This window comes from Pristis pectinata, chromosome 20, assembly GCF_009764475.1.
Source record: "Pristis pectinata isolate sPriPec2 chromosome 20, sPriPec2.1.pri, whole genome shotgun sequence".
Taxonomy (NCBI): Eukaryota; Metazoa; Chordata; class Chondrichthyes; order Rhinopristiformes; family Pristidae; genus Pristis; species Pristis pectinata.
This window is the reverse complement of record NC_067424.1, coordinates 2,592,576-2,615,708: the sequence shown is the minus strand read 5'-3', so window position 1 is coordinate 2,615,708 and position 23,133 is coordinate 2,592,576. Positions and strand designations below refer to the sequence as shown.

The 23,133-nt window shown below is 46.6% G+C and overlaps 1 protein-coding gene across 1 annotated transcript in view; it reads left to right on the top strand.

Moving 5' to 3' along the window:
• mapkapk2a (MAPK activated protein kinase 2a) overlaps positions 1–23,133 on the top strand; it is a 206,568-nt gene that overhangs the window by 147,376 nt on the left and 36,059 nt on the right. The window contains exons 3-4 of the mRNA XM_052034961.1: positions 20,536–20,600; positions 20,728–20,807. Of these exons, the coding sequence (XP_051890921.1) occupies positions 20,536–20,600; positions 20,728–20,807 (145 nt within the window). The remainder of the gene's footprint in view (positions 1–20,535; positions 20,601–20,727; positions 20,808–23,133) is intronic.

The window sequence follows — 23,133 nt, the reverse complement described above, 5'->3', positions numbered from 1 at the left end:
CAGGTCATCAGAAGGTGGAGGTAGATAAATATTTGAGATCGAGGAATTGAGGGTTATGAGGACCCAGCACAGAAGAGGGGTTGAGGTCAGCATAGATCAGCCATGGTCACATTGAATGGTGGGGCAGGTTTGAGGGGCCGAGTGGCCTCCTCCTGCTCCTGCTGTCTTGTGTTCTTGTGAAAGTATCACATCCCTACCTCAGTTTTTATAACCAGTAAGACTACTTGAAGTGTAGTCGCTGTCGGAATGTGGGAAAGTTAAACAGCCATTTTGTACACAGCAAGCTCCCACAAATGACAGTGAGATAAGGGCCAGCTAATCTCTTCCAATAATATTGGCTGTGGGGTAGACTTTACCAAGGCAACAGGGAAGGTGCCCTGTTCTTTTAAATAATACCCTGAGATCTTTCACAAGTAATTGTAATTATGTACAATGTGTGTTGTCTGTACCTACGTGCCTGTGATGTTGCTGTAAGCAAGTTTTTCATTTGTACCTGTACCTCACTGTACTTGTGTACATGTCAATAAACTCGACTCGATTAGACTTGACTTGATTTGACCACTGTTGGGGCCTTGGTTTAACTTCCCTCCCAGAAGGCTTGGCATCTAACATTAAAGCACTCCATCTACTGCACTGGGGTGTTGAACTGTGGGTTTCAGTCATTTGCACCCGTAACATTCTCTCAGTGTTGAGATTATGACCATCTGCACCTTGGCTGACGTTTTTATTTGATTCAAGTTCCAACCCTGCAAGTATCTGCATATTTTTATATGTACAGTGGCATGCAAAACTTTGGGCACCCCGGTCAAACTTTCTGTTACTGTGAATAGCTAAGCGAGTAAAAGATGACCTGATTTCCAAAAGGCATAAAGTTAAAGATGACACATTTCTTTAATATTTTAAGCAAGATTACTTTTTTATTTCCATCTTTTACAGTTTCAAAATAACAAAAAAGGAAAAGAGCCTGAAGCAAAAGTTTGGGCACCCTGCATGGTCAGTACTTAGTAACACCCCCTTTGGCAAGTATCGTAGCTTGTAAATGCTTTCTGTAGCCAGCTAAGAGTCTTTCAATTCTTGTTTGAGGGATTTTCGCCCATTCTTCCTTGCAAAAGGCTTCTAGTACTGTGAGATTCTCGGGCCGTCTTGCCTGCACTGCTCTTTTGAGGTCTATCCACAAATTTTTGAAGATGTTTAGGTCGGGGAACTGTGGGGGCCATGGCAAAACCTTCAGCTTGTGCCTCTTGAGGTAGTCCATTGTGGATTTTGAGGTGTGCTTAGGATTGTTATCCTGTTGTAGAAGCCATCCTCTTTTCATCTTCAGCTTTTTTACAGACGGTGTGATGTTTGCTTCCAGAATTTGCTGATATTTAATTGAATTCATTCTTCCCTCTACCGGTGAAATGTTCCCCGTGCCACTAGCTGCAACACAAGCCCAAAGCATGATCGATCCACCCCTGTGCTTAACAGTTGGAGAGGTGCTCTTTTCATGAAATTCTGCACCCTTTTTTCTCCAAACATACCTTTGCTTATTGCAGCCAAGAAGTTCTATTTTAACTTAATCAGTCCACAGGACTTGTTTCTAAAATGCATCAGGCTTGTTTAGATGTTTCTTTGAAAACTTCTGACGCTGAATTTTGTGGTGAGGACACAGGAAAGTTTGGAGAAAAAAGGGTGCAGAATTTCATGAAAAGAACACCTCTCCAACTGTTAAGCACGGGGGTGGATCGATTGTGCTTTGGGCTTGTGTTGCAGCCAGTGGCACAGGGAACATTTCACCGGTAGAGGGAAGAATGAATTCAATTAAATACCAGCAAATTCTGGAAGCAAATATCACACCGTCTGTAAAAAAAAGCTGAAGATGAAAAGAGGATGGCTTCTACAACAGGATAACGATCCTAAACACACCTCAAAATCCACAATGGACTACCTCAAGAGGCACAAGCTGAAGGTTTTGCCATGGTCCTCACAGTCCCACGACCTAAGAATCATCGAAAATCTGTGGATAGACCTCAAGAGCAGTGCAGGCAAGACAGCCCAAGAATCTTACAGAACTAGAAGCCGTTTGCAAGGAAGAATGGGTGAAAGTCCCCCAAACAAGAATTGAAATACTCTTAGCTGGCTACAGAAAGCATTTACAAGCTACGATACTTGCCAAAGGGGGTGTTACTAAGTACTGACCATGCAGGGTGCCCAAACTTTTGCTTCAGGCTCTTTTCCTTTTTTGTTATTTTGAAACTGTAAAAGATGGAAATAAAAAAGTAGTCTTGCTTAAAATATTAAAGAAATGTGTCATCTTTAACTTTATGCCTTTTGGAAATCAGGTCATCTTTTATTCGCTTAGCTATTCACAGTAACAGAAATTTTGACCAGGGGTGCCCAAACTTCTGTATGCCACTGTATGCAGCGAATTACCAAAAGCAAAAGTAAAGTTGCAATAAGAATACACAGCTGATAAGTAAAAACACCAAATGCAAGAAATGCTCGTCAGGTTAGGTGGTGTCTGAGGAGACAGGGGGAGTTGATGTTTCAGGTTGGTGACCTTTCACTGGGTTTGAATTAAAGTGTTTGAGTTTTTGTCGCTTAGTTGCCCAGGTTGAGTTTATTCCTTTCATCGGGGGTTACTTGGTATCTGGGGACAATGGAGAGGTGGAGCTTAGTTATTAATAATCTGCTATAAAAAGGATTATTTCACAACTTTGGATTTTCTAAGGGATAATTCAGTTTCACGGATGGAGTAGAGATAAAAGAAATGCCCGAGGGGGTGGTAGAGGCAGAGACTCCCTCACATTTAAGAAATATCTGGATGAACACTTGAATGGTCAATGTTACAGACCAAGTTGTGGTAAATGGGATAGTATCAATAGGTACTCGATGGTCAGCATGGACACGGTGAGCTGAAGGTCCTGTTTCTGTGCTATGTGACTCTATGACTAACAGGCTGAGCCTAGAGGAATTCTGCAAGGATCATTGGAGGCTCCTGAAAAATCAAAAACCTGCAGATGTGGAAATCTGAAATAAACACTGAAAATGCTGAAAATCCTCAACAGATCAGGAATGTCCATGGAGGGACCAGAGGTTATTGACCTGAAACGTTAGCTCTGTTTCCCTCTCCCTGGAGCTGCAGAGTTTGTGTGTTAAGTCTAGGCAGGCAGCAGCAGGGGAAGACATGCTAAAGGTGCCACAGTTTCACACTAGTCTGTGCTCTGGGAGATTCCATTCTTAAGAGAAATAAAGGTGAGTGAGTGAAATAAGCAATACAGGAGGCAACCAGGGGGAGAGTGTCTGCTGAGAGAGAACATCTTACAGGCCCCACACTATGTAAATTGATTTATTATTGTCACATGTACCGAGGTACAGTGAAAAACTTTGTGTTGCATGCCATCTACACAGATCAATTCATTGCATCAGTGCATTGAGGTAGTACAAGGGAAAACAATAACAGAATGCAGAATAAGGTGTTACAGTTACAGAGAAAGTGCAATGCAGGCAGACAATAAGGTGCAAGGCCATGATGAGGTAGATTGTGAGATCAAGAGTCCATCTTATTGTACTAGGGGACTGTTCAGTAGCCTTATATCAGTGGGATATAAGCTGTCCTTGAGCCTGGTGGTACGTGCTTTCAGGCTTTTGTATCTTCTACCCGATAGGAAGGGGTTGAAGGGAGAATGTCTGGGGTGGGAGGGGTCTTTGATTATGCTGGCTGCTTATGAGGCAGCGAGAAGTGTAGACAGAGGAGGGGAGGCTGGTTGTTGTTCCGACCACACTGGGAGCATCACGCTGCTCTCTGCCTCGTTGTTGACTGTTCCCAGTCAAGGTTATTCAAGGCTACAATGCAGGGAGGAGATGGACCCACAGCTCCAGCAGCCTGTTGCATGAGATTTGATATGATGTCAGAAAAGCAGCAGGCAATAGGGGAGACGTGATGGAAGGGAGCAAATATTTTACATAGAGAGTGGTAGGTGCCTGGAACGGGCTGCCAGAGGTGGTGGTGGAGGCAGATATGGTAGTGATGTTTAAAACACTTTTAGCCAGACACATGAGTATGCAAGGAATGGAGGGATATGGATCACGTGCAGGCAGAAGAGATTTGGTTTAATTTGGCATCGTGTTCAGCACAGACATGGTGGGCCAAAGGGCCTGTCCTGTGTTGGACTGTTCTTTCTTCTATACTGGACACCAAAAGTTCCCCAGCCAAACTGGCCCACAATAAAACACTGAACTTCAAAGCCAGATTCCCAGTTACTTTATATTTTTACTTTTGAATAGTAGATGGAATTTTGGGTGCCTCACAGCTCTAGAGACCGGCTTCAATCCCAACCTCCGGCGCTGTCTGTGTGGAGTCTGCATGTTCTCCCTGTGACCACGTGGGTTTCCCCCCAGGTGCTCCGGTTTCTTCCCACATCCCAAAGGTGTGTGGAGACACAAGAGACACCAGATGATGGAATTTGGAACAAGAAAGAAACTGCTGGAGGAACTCAGTGGGCCGGGCAGCATCTGTGGAGGCAGAAGGATATTTCAAGTCGAGACCCTGCATCAGGAGACATGATGCAGGGTATCAACTCAAAATGTTGACCCCTTTTGCCTCCACAGGAATTCCAAACACATGAGACGGTAGGTTAATTGGATGAATTACCCCTAGTTTGCAGGGAGTGGTAGTTTCGTGATTTTTATTAATGACTTGGATGAGCGGGTGTAAGGGTGATTGGCAAGTTTGCAGACGACACAAAGGTTGGTGGTGTTGTGGACAGTGTAGAGGATTGTTGAAGATACCAGAGGGACATTGACAGGATGAAGAGCTGGGCTGAGAAGTGGCAGATGGAGTTCAATCCAGAGAAGTGTGAGATGGTACACTTTGGAAGGACAAACTCCAAGGCAGAGTACAAAGTTAATGGCAGGATTCTGGGTAGTGTGGAGGAGCAGAGGGATCTGGGAGTCCGTGTCCACAGATCCCTGAAAGTTGCCTCAGCTTACTCCAGAGAAGTTTGACAAGCTATGCCTTGAGCTCCTCAATGTGGGTGTAGACTCAAAACTGGTCCTAAAAGGGATCATTTTACTGATAGTTAAGAAAGCTTATGGGGTGTTAGCTTTCATAAGTTGAGGGATCACTTTTAAGAGCCGTGAGGTAATGATGCAGCTCTATAAAACTCTGGGTAGACCACACTTGGAGTACTGTGTCCAGTCCTGATTGCCTCATTATAGGAAGGATGTGGAAGCATTGGAAAGGGTGCAGAGGAGATTTACCAGGATGCTGCCTGGTTTAGAGAGTATGCATTATGAGGAGAGACTAAGGGAGCTAGGGCTTTACTCTTTGGAGAGAAGGAGCATGAGAGGAGACATGATAGAGGTGTACAAAATATTAAGAGGAATAGATAGAGTGGACAGCCAGGGCACCAATGCTCAATACAAGAGGGCATGGCTTTAAAGTAATGGGTGGGAAGTTCAAGGGAGATATCAGAGGGAGGCTTTTTACCCAGAGTGTGGTTGGGGCATGGAATGCGCTGCCTGGGGTGGTGGTGGAGGCAGGTACATTGGTCAAATTCAAGAGATTACTAGGTAAGTATATGGAGGAATTTAAAATAGAGGGATATGTGGGAGGAAGGGGTTAGATAGTCTTAGGTGAGGTTTAAAGGTTGGCACAACATTGTGGGCCGAAGGGCCTGTATTGTGCTGTACTGTTCTATGTTCTATGTTCTAATCTGAGAATGGGAATGATGGAGAATAAAATAGAATTAGTGTAAGTGGGTAGTCGAGGGTCTGCACCAACCTAGTGAGCCGAAGAGCCTGTTTCCATGACTCTAAAAACAGAATGTTGGTGATACTCTGCAGGTCAGGCAGCATCTGTGGAGAGAGAGAGACAGAGTTAACAATTCAGTTTGATGACCTTTCATCCGAATGAATCTTGCAGACAGGGTTCTTAAGCAAGCCCTCGTACCTGATGAAGGAATGTGTGCGACAGGACACCTCTTCCAGATTGCTTGGCCCCTACGAGTAAAATGTGCCTTCTACGTGAGTCTAATGCAATGTTAGCAGGGCCAGATACTATGCTCTGTGTTAATACAGTCAGTCATGAGTGTGAATCATAACTTGTGTTCCAAGGTTTGAGTTTCTCTGCATCTACTGTGATGTTGAGATGGCTCAGTGTTTTCCAGCATTGCTGAACTATTGGAGGAGATAGGGCTGCTGTCTGTGTAGACTAAGCACCAATATGAAGATGCCCAGATCATCTCAAGGTGCCTGAGAGAGAATATTGCCCAGGAGAACTCTCTTGCTCTTAAAAATTGTGCCACCAGATTTCTTCTGCTCACCTAAGGGAGTGGAGGGGTCTTGGTTCAACGTCTCACCTGAAAGTGAACTTGTCCCTGCCCCTGCACCCCAAACACAGTCTCCTCCATTGGAAACTCCTCGGATGGGACTAGATAGCTCAGTCCAAACCAAGGATTGAGTTCTCCTTGCTACACTCTGAGGACTTAATATTGTTCAATCGAGGAGAGTGCAATATGTTTGAACACCCAATGACATAACCCAAGGCGTCTGTTCTTCAAACAAGGCATTGTGTTTCATAGGAGCACCAGCCTGAAGTCATGATAGGAACTCCCAAACGTGGCTGCTGGTTGCACAAAGTGTGTCTGGAAACAGACAGACTTGTGTGTACAATCTGTGGTGACTGGAGTTGGCTGAAAGACCTGTGCTATTGTTACAAGAGCAAAGTGTCCAGTGGCTAAACCCTGGTAAAGTACCAGCTCAGCCCAAGCAGGAGGCATGCGCTCAATTCTAGCTCCAGCTTTGGCGTTGGTATTGGTTTGGTTTATTACCACAAATACCAGTGGGAAACCTTGTTTGCGTGTTATCCAGGCAGCTCATGCCATACGTTATGGCATTGAGGTAGTAAAAAGAAAATAGAGTGCAGAATATAGTGTTACAGTTACAGAGAAAGTGCAGTGCAGGTAGACAATAAGGTGTAAGGACCACGACGAGGTAGATTGGGAGATCAAGAGTTCATCTTTAGGGTATGAGAGGTCCATTCAAGAGTCTGATAACAGTGAGGTAGAAGCTGTCCTTGAGCCTGGTGGTAAGTGTCTCAAGCTTGGCGTCTTCTGCCTGGTGGGAGTGGGGAGAAGAGATGATGTCCGGGGTGGGTGGGGTCCTTGATTATGTCGGCTGCTTTCCCGTGGCAGCGGGAAGTGTAGACGGAGTTTGTGGAGGGGAGGCTGGTTTGTGTGGAAGGATCAGCTTGAAGAATGATGTCAGAACCTTGGAGAGGATGCAGTGGTTTTCTCAAACGGTCCCAGTGGGGAGGGACTGCTGCCACACATAGCAGCTGGAGCTGCAGGGTTTATTCTCCATTGAACAGTGGCAGTGAGGAGATTTGGTAGGAGTGTACCAGGTCAGGACAAATAATGAGAAAGTGTCTTCAGTGGTGTGGCTGGGCACCATGAAGGTGACCCAGGCAACAGGAGGAAACGATTTGTAAGCAGAGCCCGCTGTGGTGAACTGGACGGCCCTCTTCAGGCAGAGTCAATGGAAATTTCAGAAGGGCTTTGGGTGAATATCTTGGGGGAGCTCTGGCAGTGGGCCAAATGACAGCCTGCCTTGCTGTAATATTCCACGATTCCACGGTCTGTGGTTTATCCTGTGGAATTGCTGGGTCCATGTTTACACTAGAAGTGATAAACTCCGTGTTTGGACTGGACACAGCATCCTCTTGTCATTGTCTGGAGGTCATCGGTAACAATGTCTATGGGCAGCAGAGGTAGGGACCCCGGTGTACCTCCATCTGCATCTGGGAGTTCTGGCCAAAGCTGCAGGCATGGGTATCTGCCAATGAAACACTGACATAGGGAGAGGACATAAGAAGTGGGAGGAAGTCATTCGGCCCCTCGTTCCTGCTCTGCCGCTCAATAAGATCATGGCTGATCTTTTGCCTCAGCACCACATCCCTGCACTAACTCCATATCGCTCGATCCCCTTAAAGATCTATCGAACTCTGTGTTGAGCATATTCAATGACCGAGCCTCTATGGCCCTCAACACCCCATTCCTCACCCCCCATTTCTTCTCATCTCTGACCCCTGGTTCAGACACCCCAGTCAGGGGAAACATCTTCCTTCCATCTACCTCATCGAGCCTACAAGGACTTTGTACTTTTCACTGAGATCAACTCTCATTGTTCTAAACTCTAAAGAGGGGTGGGGAAGGTGTAGGGACTGAACTTATTAACTGTCAGTCATTAAATTTGGCATCCCCCACCCTCTCTCCCCTGCCCCCTCTCTCCCCTGCCCCCTCTCTCCCCCCCTCCCCCTCCCTCCCTCTCTCTCCCTCTCTCTCCCCTCCATCCCCCACCTCCTCCTCCCTCTCCCCTCAATATCTGAATTTAAAACAGAAAATGCAAGATCTCATCACCTGAGGAGTGATAACTGGGATTTGTGACCTTCTATCAGAACTGGGAAGTGTGAGGGATGAATCAAGTGTTAGGATGCGGAGAGAAGAGGCAAGGAGTCGATCAAATGGGAGGTCTGCGCTGGGCTGGAAAGTGGGACTTAGTAAATGACTAAAGGGCTGATAGAGCAAAGAAATGGAAACCCTGAAATGGAGAACAGTTATCTGAATTGACTAAATTCTAAAGTCTGGAATAAAAATGCTGAATATGAGAAATTGTTGATTCAGGGAGTCTGTAACATCCCAGTCGGAAGATCAGGTGCTGTTGTTCACATTTGTGTCAAAATTGATTTGAATAGTGTGGGAGGCTGAGGACAGTGGGGGGTGAGGGGGGTCAGGATGTGAAGTGACAGACAGAAACACTGTGGATTCATTAAATCTCAACTTTGCCTCTTCCCCCACCTCCCTGTTGAGTTTGTGCAAAAACTCCCTACAGAAACATACTTGGCTGCAAGGAGTTTGAGACTAGGCAGCCAACACTTCTGAGGCTTGTGTTCAGTCATCAGATTTTTAATCTGCCAATGTGCTAACTTGATTTTGCAGAAAGAAACTGCATTGCATGATCTTCGCTGAAGAGTTGGGTAAATGGGTTACCTAATTTTGAATTCTCAGCAAAATACATTCTGGTACATGATGTCCTAGACTCAAGTGCTTTGAGTATCCTGTTGTGCCATGTGATCACAATTCAGATGTGGTTTCTTAGGTGTCAGAGAGTACAGTTAAACCCTCCTGATCCACCAAAGATTTCTTCTGAAGCTATTATTAGAGAGCTGTAGTGTGTGTGTGTGAATAATCCCTAGAGCCAAATTTATTTTATTATGTTATTTGACCTCCTTGCTCTTTGAATGTGGATTTTTCAGTCTCCATTTGATCTGTGAAGCAGCAGAATAAATGTCTCTGCAGGTCATATTTGTCCTGAAGTAGAGACTTGAGGATATTTCTTCAAGGTGACCCATCTTCCAAAGATCATTGAATCAGTGAGTAAATGGTGGTTTTCAGCTGTTTTGAAATCTTGTAGTTTACGACCATAATCTGATAAACGCAACTAGCATGAAAGAAAGTGGAACACAGATGAGATTGCGGTATTGTTTACAAGAACTGTTGGAGCTAATTGTGTGGGGAGCACTTACAAGAAAGTGATCCTATCATTAGTGCTTTAACTAGTGTTACCTTCTGCAACACAACGTTTGAAAGGTTAATTTAGAGGCACAAGATCAAAATAGTAGAACCGTACTTCATCTGAGGCTGTCCACGGGCACTTTTGTGTTTTTATCTGTCACCTATTAGCCGAGTAGTTGGAGCCAAACTCTTGATGTTACGGGAAGTGGGCTAAACCACTTTAGCAATCCCCTTCAGTTGACCAAAGGCAGAAGCGGCTTCAGTAGGAAGGTTAACCTGCTGATGGTAGCTTGCGTCATGGTTAGAGAAGACTTGTTTTGGGACAACTCTTGCATCCTGTCGCTCAAGAAGTTATTCTAGCTTACAATGGTTGTGGAGAAAGTTTGTTCTATGGTGGGTAATTTGATCTAATTTTTCTATGCGCGCATTGCATAGGGCTGTACAAGTCATGGGGTTTTCAGATGGGCCGCGTGGGCAGACAGAGCTGCCTACTTGTTTTACTTCTGACGGTATTGTCTGCAACCCTGTGCAATGGTGGGGGGTGGAGCAAAGGGGGTGGGGTTGCTGCACCATTTGCAATTGGGGGCAGTGTCGTGAGAATTCTGCTCCTCCCACCCACTCTGAATTGATTCATGAGGGGGAGGGAAGATTAACAGAAGTGATGCAATTTATCCATTTTCATTATGAGGCACTTCAGAAAATTAAACTCATTTATGGTCCGCATGAGCTTCAAAAACAATTAAACAAACATTATAGGTGGGGGTGCGATAGGGGCTCTCGATAGGTCTGGAGGCAGTGTTTGCACAGTTTCCCCGTGTTTGTGGGGTTTCGGGGTCGGTCACATGAATCGTCCGCGCTTCTCGGAAGTGTTGTCCAGTTCTTGGTAAGCTGTAGGTGTGTTGTGAGGGAAATGGGGAAGTGAAGGAAACGTCAGGGACAAGGGGTCTTCACCCTTGGGGTCCACAGCCCCTAAAGTCAAATCAAGTCAAGTTCATTGTCAGATGCACAAGTCCACGTGTGCACAGGTGCAATGAAAAACTTACTTGCAGCAGCATCACAGGCACAGAGCATCAGATAAGCAGCATTCACATGAAAAACATAAACATTTTTTTTACAAGAAAGAACACAATTAGAACAAAAAGAAGTCAATTTTCGTACAAAATGGTGATAGTGTTGCTAAGCTCCAGTGATTAGGGTTGTGCCTTTTGGTACCTTTTCATGGGCAATATCTGCCTGTTTATGCATTGTGATTGGTGACTGCAGGACCTTACACCCACAGCAGGTGTACTGCAGCACTCCATGCCTTTATAACACTCTACAATCCTCTAGAGACACAAGAGATAGCAGATGTTGGAATCTGGAGCAACACATAAGATGCCAGAGGAACTCAGTGGGTCAGGCAGCATCTATGGTGGGTCCTAACCCAAAACATTGACTGTCCATTTCCCTCCACAGATGCTGCCTGACCCACTGAGTTCCTCCGGCATCTTATGTGTTGCTCTTATGCACCTTTACAAACCACTTCTTTACAAGCTCTCTGGTCTCAGTAATTCCAGCAAGTAACCTCCCAACCACACACACACACACACACACACACACACACACACACACACACACACACACACACACATACACACGCCTTTGCTCTTCAGGCCACTGTGCCACTGAATAGCTTAGAATTATAAAAACTAATTAAACCTTAAACAATAAACTAAATTCCATTTTGACAACTAGTCACCCAGAAATTTCCACTGTTCCCCCATCTCTTCTCTCCCCCCGCCCACCCAACCCTTTCCCCAGCTTTGTGCTGTCACAGGAGCAACACAAGATGCTGGGGGGAACTCGGGGTCAGGTTATGCACTCAGTTAATGTTGTTCTCACATTCCATACTTCAGTGACATTAGTGAGTAGTTGTTTAGAATGACGGTGGATATCTAATTGGGGAACCGTGGATGGAACCACACCAGGGCTTCTTTCTCTGCTGTAGGATGAGGAGGTGACCAGGGGTTTCTACACCTTCACCATTAGGAAGCTGTAATACAGCACAGGAACAGACCCTTCCGCCCACGATGTCTGTGCCAAACATAATGCCAAATTAAAATAAACCCGTCTGCCTGCACATGACCATATCCCTCCATTCCCTGCACATTCATGTGCCTGGCTAAATGGCTTAAACACCACTATCGTATCTGCCTCCACCACTGCCCCGGCAGTCCGTCCCAGGCACCCACCGCTCTCTGTGTTTAGAAAAAACTTACCCCGCACATCTCCTTTAAACGTTCCCCCTCTCACCTTATGACCTCTAGTATTTGACATTTCTACCCTGGGAAAAAGATTCTGACTATCTACCCCATCTAAGCCTCTCATAATTTTATGAACTTCTATCAGGTCTCCCCTCAGCCTCTGACACTCCAGAGAAAACCCAGGTTTGTCCGACCTCTTATTAATAGCTGATACTCTCCAATCCAGGCGGTCTGCTGGCGAACCTCTTCTGCACCCTCTCCAAAGCCTCCACATCCTTCCTGTAATGGGGCGACCAGAACAGCATGGAATTTAAAAAAGAATGTTTCTTTAATTCCAGATGTTTTACAATGCACAGGGTGTAAGCATTAAATGGCAAGGCCAGCATTGATTGCTCATTCCTTGTGGGGATGAGCTGCCCTGAACCACTGAAACCTTTCTGAGGCAGCTGCTCCCACAGTGCTATAGGGGAAGGGTCCCAGGGTTTAGACCCAGAGATGGTGAAGGGCGATTGATAGATTTACAAGTAAGGATGGTGAACAACTTGGATGGGGGAAGCTTCAGAAGTACAGTACCTTCAGCAAGCTATGAGCTGTGGCCAGATTCTCCAACCAACACCTCTGGCTCTTGGGCACGTTAATATAGCTCAAAGTGTTCAGGAGATGTGGGGTGTCAAAGGCTGGTGACCACAGGTGGTTCTTGCTGCAATTCTGGATTGGACTTTTTACATCAAGCTTTCAGTCTGATGTTCTGATAAAGGTCTGTGTACAACTTCTACCTCGGGATGAAAGACCTCGCTGCTGTCGGACCTTTTAGTCTCCCTTTCAGGATGTCCCACAAGCATTTCCCAGCGAAAGGAGGAGTTTTGGCACATGGTCACTGTTGTATTGTGGGAAATGAGGCAACCAACGTGAGCACAGCAAGATCCCACAGAGAAATGAAACTGTTATCACATTTCACTGCAGCCAATACCTCAAAGCGAGAAACTGAAACAACCTCTTTGGGTCCACTGCTTCAGCATGACTGCAGGAGTTTGTGCTGATCCAACGTGCACACTCGGAAAACATTTTCAACAGAGGGCCGCATTGAGCAGTGGGATGCTGCATCTTCTCATCTCAGCTTCTGGCTTCTTTGTCACACGAAGGCTGTCACCACGTGTTGTTTCGTTTTGATTAGACGATGCCAGACTGCATCTGGAAACAAGTATGCAGTGTCACCAAACTGCGTAGATGCGGCACCAATCCTGCGATAGGCTGCTCCCGAAACAGCAGACCCCGCCCCCTGACTCATCAAATGCCATTTGAAATGTCACCCATGTGTTGCAAAGTAACTCAGCTTTAACCTGTCCTGGTACCGGCAGGCTGCATCGAAATTCAGTATCCCCGTGAAGGTTAGACGAAATTTTGCTGTCAGCTTCAAAATTTGTGTCATCTTTAATCTCACACTGATTCTCAGTTTTAATTTTAGTCATCAAGTCTCGCGTAGACAGAAAAATTAACTTTCTTCACAAACTGGTGTGATGCTGGAACGAGGTGGGGGGAGGAAGATTCTCGGTCTACCTTCCTCATGCTTGCTGCAAGAACGTTCTGGGTCCCAGGTTCACCTTTGGCCCTGAGCAGACTCAGGACAGAGCTGGGAGGGGAGGTGACAGGTTCCCAGCCCCATTGCTCTCTAGGGTGGGTCTACGGGCTGCACGGGGAAGTTTGTAGTTCACCAGCTCTGTCAGTGGCATTTTACTCTCTCAGTGACCCTGTTGCAAAAGGGCAAGCTTGCATGGGGAGGTCTCATAACCTCACAGCATTACAGGAGGCCATTTGGCCCAATGCGCCAGTGCTGGCTCACAGAATAATCCCATCAATCTCATTCTCGTACATTTCCCTGTAGCCTATTCATATTTCCTTACAGCAGAGGAGGAGGCCATGTGGCCCATCGAATCCATGCCAGCCCACAGAGCAATCCCACTCCCTTCTAACCTTGGTAAATTATTGTCACCAAATTTCCCTTCAACTCCTCCCAATTTTCCTGTCATCCAGCTACACATGAGGGGTAATGCACAGCGGCCAATCAACCTACGAACCCGCACGTCTTTGGGATGTGGGAGGAAATTGGAGCTTGAGAGGCTGGATAGGCTGGGGCTTTTTGCCTGTACCTCGGTACAAGTGACAGTAATAAACCAATACCAAAATCATGAGGGGCCTAGATGAGGTGAACACACACAGTCTTTTTCCCAGGTAAGGGAGTCTAAAACCAGAGGGAATAGGTTTGAGGGGAAAGGGACCTGAGGGGCAATTTTTTCACAGAGGGTGGTCGATATATGGAACGAGCTGGTAGAGGTGGGTACATTTACAATGTTTAAAAGACATTTGGATAAGTTCATGGCTAGGAAAGGGTTAGAGGGATATGGGCCAAGCACAGGCAAATGGGACTAGCTTAGGAAGGCACCTTGGTTGTCATGGACGAGTTGACCAAAGGGCCTGTAGCTGTGCTCTGTAACTCTGTCTCTAAAACTTGCAGATGAAACTCGCATGGTCACAGGGAGAACGTGCAAACTCCCCACAGGCAACAGCAGAGGTCAGGATTGAACCTGGCTCACTGGAGCTGCGAGGCAGTGGCTCTGTTGTGTTTTCTGCTTCAGCGAGTGAGGGGAGTGATTGCAGATCAGCTCCCCTGCCCCTGCTGAGTTTTTCTTGTCCAAGGTGTAGAGGACAGGAACCTGGGGACTTTGTGAGGAAGGCCTGTGTAGGAATGAAATGACCAGGTCTTGGTGTAACTCCGCAAGTGGGAGAATAATCCTCATGATAGGAGAACAGAAGGAGAAGCAAAACGAAAACCTGGAGAAAATTATCAGAAGAACAATCAGCTTACTTACACTGGGCTGCTCCTTCAGTGCCCCCTTTGAAGTCTAAAATGATCTGACCGTGTTGAATCAAGTCTCACCACACCATCCCCAGTGTAACTTTTCCTTTTCTACATTAGGGTCTTTCCTTCCTTGTCAACAGTAAATAGGGTTCTTCCTTAACACAGCCTCGCCACCCATGTCATTGTCGACAGGTCTCTTTTGTATGAGAAATAACAGCAGCACAAGGGCACTGCCCCTGGTGTACACTCTGACCTAGGAGATGGTGTACCACTGCCCCTGGTGTACCACTGACCCAGGAGACAATGTACCACTGCCTCTGGTTTACCACTGACTCAGAAGACAATGTACCACTGCCCCTGGTGTACTACTGACCCAGGAGATGATGTACCGCTGACCCCGGTGTACCACTCAATGAGTTCATGTCTGGCCTTCACTCTCAGCTCCAGTTTTGCAGCCAATCTGGTCTCTGATTCCCTTAAACCCACCTGTGTCAGCCGTGAACACAGTGACAGAGTATCTGGAGCACCAAGTATCCAACATTCACAGCCCTGTCCTCCCCATCTTGCTGCTCAGTGGCTGACCCCTTATCCTGAGACGGTGTCTCCTGGTGGGATCCCCCATCCCCAGCAGTGAACCTGCCAAGCACCTTCAGAACGTTAGTTGTTTCAGTGGGATCTGCTGTAGTTGGAAATTCTGGGGAGTTGGGATGCATCCTACACCACCTCTCCTCATGGGGCACCCTGGCAGTCCGGGAGCATGAGTTCTGCGACCCTTTGTCTTTCACAGCTACAGGGAAGTGAGCAGTTGTCTGCATTGCCTGCCTGGATCCCTGGTGGCATCTCGATGGCAGGTGGGCATCATCATCTGGCCTACCCCATCTTCAGACACGTGCCGTGCCCCAGCTTGAGATGGTGCTGGGTTCCGCCACCTGTTACGGTGTGGGTCACTCTGACAGTGGCGGTGGACCCTCATCTCTGGCGGTGGACCCTCCATAGCTGGCAGTGGACCCTCTATTTCTGGCGGTGGACCCTCCATCCCTGGCGGTGGAAGAGTGTTGCCAATGGCAGCAGTGACAAGTGACCCAACTGGGAATCTTCCATTATACACAGAGCTTGAAGGGAACCCTTGCTGCAGTTGCCAAGACTTTGCTTTTATCTTGTGTTCTTATAGCACGGAAGGAAGCCATTCAACCCTTCGGGTTCATACTAGCTCTCTGTAGAGTGACCCATTCAATCTCATCCCCTGCTCTCTCCCTATGGCTCGGCAACTTTGCTCATGTGCCAATCCGATTTCCCTCGGAGGCTGCAAGTTGCAGGTCACTACCACCACTGGCAGTGTAAAGGAATTCCTCATCTTACCCCTGCATCTCTTGACTCTTAAATCTGTGTGCCCTGCTCCCCGTACCCTGAGCCGGTGGGAATCACCGGAGTTCTTAAGCTGGAAAGAGTTTTGAACGGTTGTCATGATGTGGACGCTTCATCCATCTGAGAAACTGGAAGCCAGCTGGTTTCTAGAGGCAGCTAATTGTTCTAGCAGCATCAGGGCTGAGATGCAAGTGCAGGTTTCTAAACTCTGCTGTGTGGATGGGGTGAGAATGAAGTGGCTTTCTGGTGAATTAAATAACCAGTCACAGAGGATCAATGTTCTTCCAGAAACCACAGGGACACCCTCACTACTTGTAGCTTTCCTCTGTTTGTCAATAAACGCATGACTCTTAGACATCTAGGCATTGGCACGTGCTGGTGTGTGGAGCAGGGAAAAATAAAGCTGGCAGCCAGTACTGAAACTTCACTGAAACACAGCAAGGGAAACCACACCGCCCACACACACTCGCTGCACTGCAGGAGGTGTCAAAGAGATGCATGCGTCAATAACAATCTGGTTACTGAACACCACGCTTTCTGTTGAATGAATCAAATTAATACCCCATTAAATATACCCTGCTAGCAAAAAGGAATGGTCTCTGTGCCTTTTCAAGTGCCCCAGTCATTGATTTTTTTTGCCAGCCATTGTTGGCTGATGACTGCTGTGTATCACACGATGACAATCTACACTTCATTGTTCTGCTGGTTTAGCTGTGGTTTACTGCTGATGTGAAACAGTGTAGGTCCATGTGTGTGATGGCGATGGCTTCATCTGTGTCTCCTGTAATGGGTGCAGTTACATTCCCCATGAACAATCCAGAGACCTCCACTAACACACAGGGACCCGAATTCAAATCCCACCGTGACAGCTGTGGAACTTAAGTTCAGCTAATAATCTGAAGCTTGTCATTGGTAATGATCACCGACTCTGAAGACCCACACCTCAAGGTTCAACAACAGCTTCTTCTCACTGCCAGTGGGTTCTTGAACCGACCTGAGAAATGCTAACACTATCTCAGACTGTAGTTTTTTCTCCTTCTCTCAATCTTGCATTAGTGTTATTGTGCTTATTTGGTTTTGCACGTCTAAGCTATTTATAATTTATGTTAATTTAAGTTTATGTTAACTTATGTTTGTCCTCGTTCTGTAACATACGGTGCTGCTGCTGCAAAACACTAATTTTAATGGCATTTATACCCTGGGTATGTATGCCCAGGACAACAATAATCTTGAACTTGGTCACTACAAAACCACTAGATTGATATAAAAACCATCTGGTTACCTACTGCCCATTAGGAGAGGCACAAGGAGAGCATCTGCAGTCTCTTGTGTCTCCAGGAGAGGGAATCTGTTACCGTGTTGGGGCTCATGTGCAACTCCAGACCCACTGACCTGGTTGATTTTTAACTATCCTTCACTGTGGCCCAGCAAACCCCTCAGTTCAAGGGCAATTCGGGAGGGCAATAAATGCTTTCCTCGCCAGTGAGACCCAGATGCTGAAGAAATGAATAAACAGATGACAAAGGGCACAGAGTGGGTTGAATAAAACTGATGTTAACAACTTTAAATGAATGGGTCTTTACAAAACGCCAGATGTAAAATCCTCCCAAAGGGAGCTCATTGGGCCTGTGCTGATTCTAAGCAGAACATTCCTATTACCCGTCTCCTTATTCCCCTCCTCAACTCGTTCTCTCTCACAGACACATCAATCCCCCTTCAATTTTTTTGCCATTTGCCGACACCAGGGTCCGTTTACAGTGGCCAATAAATTGACCCGCGCGTCTTCGGGATGTGGGAGGAAACCGGAGCACCCGGGGTAAACCCAGGGAGAACGTGCAAACTCCACAAAGACAGTAAACAAGGTCAGGGTTGAACCCAGCTCCCTGGAGCTGTGGGGCAGAGGCATTACCCGCTGCACCAACACGCCAGCCACAGTTTTGAAGCTACATTTTTCCAAGGTGATGAGGGATCGATGGAAGGATGAGTTAGTCAAGGTAGCAGGTGCATTGCAACATCACCCTGGCTCCCCTCCAAGCCCTTATGGAATGCTACAATTGATTCTGCCCCCACTACCCCTGCTGGCTGTGTGTTCCAGACCTGAAGGTCCCACTGGATAAAGAAGTCTATTTACATGTCACTTTTGGATAGAACACAGAACAGTACAGCACAGTACGGGCCCTTCGGCCCACGATGTTGTACCAAACAATATGAACACCTCCTCCATGATCGATCTAACCCTTCCCTCCTGCACAGCCCATAACCCTCCATTTTTCTTATATCCGTGTGCCTATCTAAGAGCCTTTTAAATGTCCCTGTTGTATCAGCCTCTCCCACCACCCCGGGCAGTGTGTTCCAGGCACCCACCACTCTCTGTGTAAAGAACCTACCTCTGACATCTCCCCTGAACATTCCTCCCCTGAACTTAAATGGATGTCCTCTGGTATTGGCCATTGCCGCCGTGGGGAAAAGGTGCTGGCTGTCCACTCTATCTATGCCCCTCATAATCTTATACACCTCTTCTGCCAATCACATAAATTCCACTCCCCCACTTCTTGACCCCTCCGGCAACAGTTTCTATCTGTTCTCTCCACACCCTAAATGATTTTAAACACTTGTCACTCCTCCCCTTCCCACCACCCCCATTCCATGGAAAACAACCCCAGCTTCTTCAGTCTACCTAAAGAACTAAAGTCCCTCATCCCTGGAATGAGTTTGGAACATCGCTTCTGCACTTTTTCCAAAGCCTTCATGTCTTTTCTTGTGCAGGTCTCCTGGAAGAATTTTATGTTATTTTATTGGGTGTTAACGATCTGATGGGCCAGAATTTGTGGTGAAGACAGAGTCAGTAGCTGGTCCTTGTAGTGACTCAGTGATCATTTATTGTCTCTGTGTTAGCTTGCAAAATATTTTTCTGTTTAGTGTGCTGAAAGGTGTGAATCTGCTGTTCTATTGTAAATGCAGATTTAATTTACTGCAGAATTAGTTTAGTTCAGGAAGCTAACTCTTACCCACTCTAGCCCAAGCACCCTTTAAACAAACTGCTAAAAGTTGTAACCAAACAATCTCCCTGGCACTGGACATTGGCCGTTACAAGGGTAGACTCTCAGACCTTCATGTTTTAGTTGTTGTTGGGGATTTTAAAAGAGCTAAAGTCTGTTTTCATTATCTCTCCTATAATCCAGTTTCTCCTTCCTGCTCTGAGCACCTTGTAGGACACTGAGTTCATCCACAAAGCAGGAAACTGCAGATGTCTGAAGCAAATGCTGGAAACACTCAGCAGGTCAGGCAGCATCTGTGGAGAGAGAAACAGAGTTAATGCTTCAGATTGATGACCTTTCAACTGAAGCCAATTCTAATGGTGGGTCATTGCTTTGAAACGCCGAACCTGTTCCTCTCCCCACAGCTGCTGTCTGACCTGCTGAGTGTTTCCAGCATTTTCTGAGTTTATTACTGAGTTCAGCCTCTAATTCATGCTTCTCCCTCATAACTTCGACCGTTAATGTCCCAATCTTCCAATCCCATTGGAAACCCTGTGTCAGGTCTTGGATGCCAAGTTCCCCTCGCCCAGAGTTGCCCATTCCTGTTGTCAGCTGTGAGGCTGACAATTTAAGATCTAAGCTTGTGAGGATGTCTAACTAAGAGCAGGTGATGTTAGATATTCTGCTACAACAACCGTAGCCCATTGAAAGCATTCCTCCAGCACCACAGAGGTCATTCAACCAATGAGGAACCTTTCTAAACAAGAGGAAACGTTTACGCAACACACAAGATGTTGGAGGAACTCAGCGGGTCAGGCAGCATCTATGGAGGGAAATGGACAGGTGATGTTTCGAGTCGAGACCCTTCACCTGGACTGAAAGATAGAGGAGGTAGTCAGTATAAAGAGGTAGAGGGAAGGGGTGGCAGGTGATGGGTGGATCCAGGTGGGGAGGGGTGATAGGCAGATGGGGGAGGGGATAGTGGGAATGGTGACTGGGGGGTGAGAGAAGGTGACAGAGGGCTGCAGATGGTGGGATCTGATAGGAGAGGAAGGTGGACCATGGAACCAAGGGAGGGAGGTGGGGGGAGCAGATAGGAAGAGTGGGGGGAGGGGACCCAGTGGGAGGGGGTGTGTGGGTGAGGGGCAGACGGCGTGGGTGGGGGAGGGGAAAGAAACAGGGTGATGTGAGACTGGGGTGGGTGTAGGAGGAACTGGGGAGATCAGGAGGCTGCATCTGTAGTCTCTTGTGTCTCCAGGAGAGGTTGAGTTGATGGGTTTTCCCAAGCTCATCCTACCCTATCCCATTGAGATCGAAATCCTACCATCCATCACTTGGATTGGCCACGTCTTCACTGCAGATTCCTTCTCTAATTTACCCTTCTTTACTTTAAAGGATTCATGCTTTTGCCAAGTGGCAAAGATTCTTGCAAAAATGTCCACGTTTTGTTCTAACATTTGATCAGCTGGGTCTCACATCATCAGTTTTCTTCCTGTTATCCCCCTTTCACCTTCCAATGATGCTTTCTGTTGTTGCAGTATGGAAGGAGGTGAACTGTTCAGCAGAATCCAGGACAGAGGAGATCAAGCATTCACAGAACGAGGTAAGAACTCTCCTTTACCTCTTTTCACACATAAATAATAAGAATGCATTGCAGTGATGTCCAACCACGCCCCCCCCCCACCCCCCAAATGCATTACTACAAAAATATATCTCTACCTTTGTTCCAGAGGCTTCTGAAATCATGAAGAGCATTGGGGAAGCAGTTCAGCATCTCCACTCAGTGAACATCGCCCATCGAGATGTGAAGGTAAGCAACCCATTTGTTCTGGGGACACAGGAGACTACAGACGCTGGAATCTGGAGCAACAAACAAACTGCTGGAGGAACTCAGCGGGTCGAGCAGCATCTGTGGAGGGGAAAGGAAATGTCGACGTTTTGGGTTGAGACCCTGCATCGGGACTGAGAGTGGAGAAGCAAGATGGGAAATAACTAGTAGAGACATTCTAGCAATCTTCCCTCTCCCCTTTCAGTCCCGATGTAGGGTCTTAACATGAAACATCAGCAATTCCTTTCCTCCCACAGATGCTGCTTAACCTGCTGAGCTCAAGTTTGTTTCCTGCAGCCTATCGTTCTGTTGTCTGAGGGTAGGGGTGCCGAGCAGAACAATGAAACGATTTGAGTTTTTTTCCAGCATTTTTTGCTTTTATTCTGTTTTTTTTCTTTTGACCAGATTGGATGATGTCACGTTGACCATCTGGTCACCCAGTCTAATCCGACTGTGCCCCTGCACAGACATTTTGCTTCCTCTGCACTACTTCCTCTTTCAGCTAACTTTATAACGTCAGTAAAGTTTGGTTTCTTGCACTTTGGTCCCTCCTGGAGTGGCTGGGTATGTGGAACAGCCTCTGGTTAAACTCGCCAACACATTCATTCCCACCTTCTCTTCTGTCCGTTAACTGATTTTCAATCTGTGCTATGGTGTCACCTGCAATCCCTGGGCCTTCCTCTAGTATAACAACCTCCTATGTGGCAGTTTAGCAAATATGTTGAACTATCTGCATCTGCAATTCAGTAACCACAAGCAAAATTGTTTCCTATGGCTGCTCTTGTTCGTCCCCTGATTGCTGACTGGCCCTGTGAACCACTGGTTTGTATCTCGACTAAAATCTGCTTTAGTATGTGTGAATCTCAACCTGATTGAGCGAGCTTTCATTAATTTGCAAAAATGGTTTCTTTATCATGTGATAAGATAATGTTTAGACTAACTTTTTCACTGCATCCAGAATCAGGTCTATTATCACTGACGTACATTGTGAAGTTTGTTGTTTTGTGGCAGCAGTAGTGCAAAGACATAAACATCTATAAATTACAAAAATAACTAAATAATGCAAAACAGAAAGGAATAACGCGGTAGTGCTCATGGGTTCATGGACCATTCAGAAATCTGATGAGGAAGAAGCTGTTCCTGAATTGTTGAATGTGGGTCTTCAGGCTCCTGTACCTCGTCCCCGATGGTAGTAACGAGAAGGGGGCATGTCCCGGGTGGTGAGGGTCCTCAGTGATGGATGCTGCCTTCTTGAGGCACCGCCTCTTGAAGATGTCCTTGATGGTGAGGAGCGTTGTGCCCGTGATGGAGCTGGCTGACTGTACAACCGTCTGCAGCCTCTTGCGACCACAAATGTAGTTCTGCTGTATGAGAAAGGTGGGAGCCAGCATAAGGGAAATTACAGACCTATTAGTCTGACATCGGTGGTCAGAAAGTTATTGGAGTCAATCCTCAAGGATGAGCTTATGGAACACCTAGAGGTGCATGACAAGATAGGTCCAAGCCAGCATGGTTTCTTGAAGGGAAGATCCTGCCTGACCAACCTATTGGAGTTTTTTGAGGAAATCTCAAGTAGGATGGACGAGGGAGAGGCTGTGGATGTTGTGTATTTGGATTTTCAAAAGGCCTTCGACAAGGTGCCGCACAAGACGCTGATTAATAAGGTGAAAGCCCATGGAGTTACAGGTAGGATATTAGAATGGGTGGAGCATTGGCTGATAGGCAGGAAGCAAAGGGTGGGAATAAAGGGATCCTGTTCTGGTTGGCTGCCGGTTACCAGTGGTGTTCTGCAGGGATCGTTGTTGGGGCGGCTTCTTTTTACACTGTATATCGATGATTTAGATTATGGATTAAACGGTTTTGTGGCTAAGTTTGCAGATGACACCAAGATAGGTGGAGGAGTAGGGAGTGTTGAAAAAACAAAGGTTGCAGAGAGACTTAGACAGTTTAGGAGAGTGGGCAAAGAAATGGCAGATGAGATTCAGTGTTGAGCAATGTGCCATTGTACACTTTGGAAAAAGAAATAAACGGGCAGATTATTGTCTAGATGGGGAGAAAATTCAAAATTCAGAGATGCAAAGGGACTTGGGGGTCCTCGTGCAGGATCCTAAAGGTTAACCCCCAGGTTGGATCGGCAGTAAGGGAAGCGAATGCTATGTTGGCATTCATTTCGAGAGGTATAGTGTATAAAAGTAAGGAGGTGTTGATGAGGCTCTATGGGGCACTGGTGAGACCTCATTTGGAATACTGTGTGCAGTTTTGGGCCCCATATCTTAGGAAGGATGTACTGATGTTGGAGAGGGTTCAG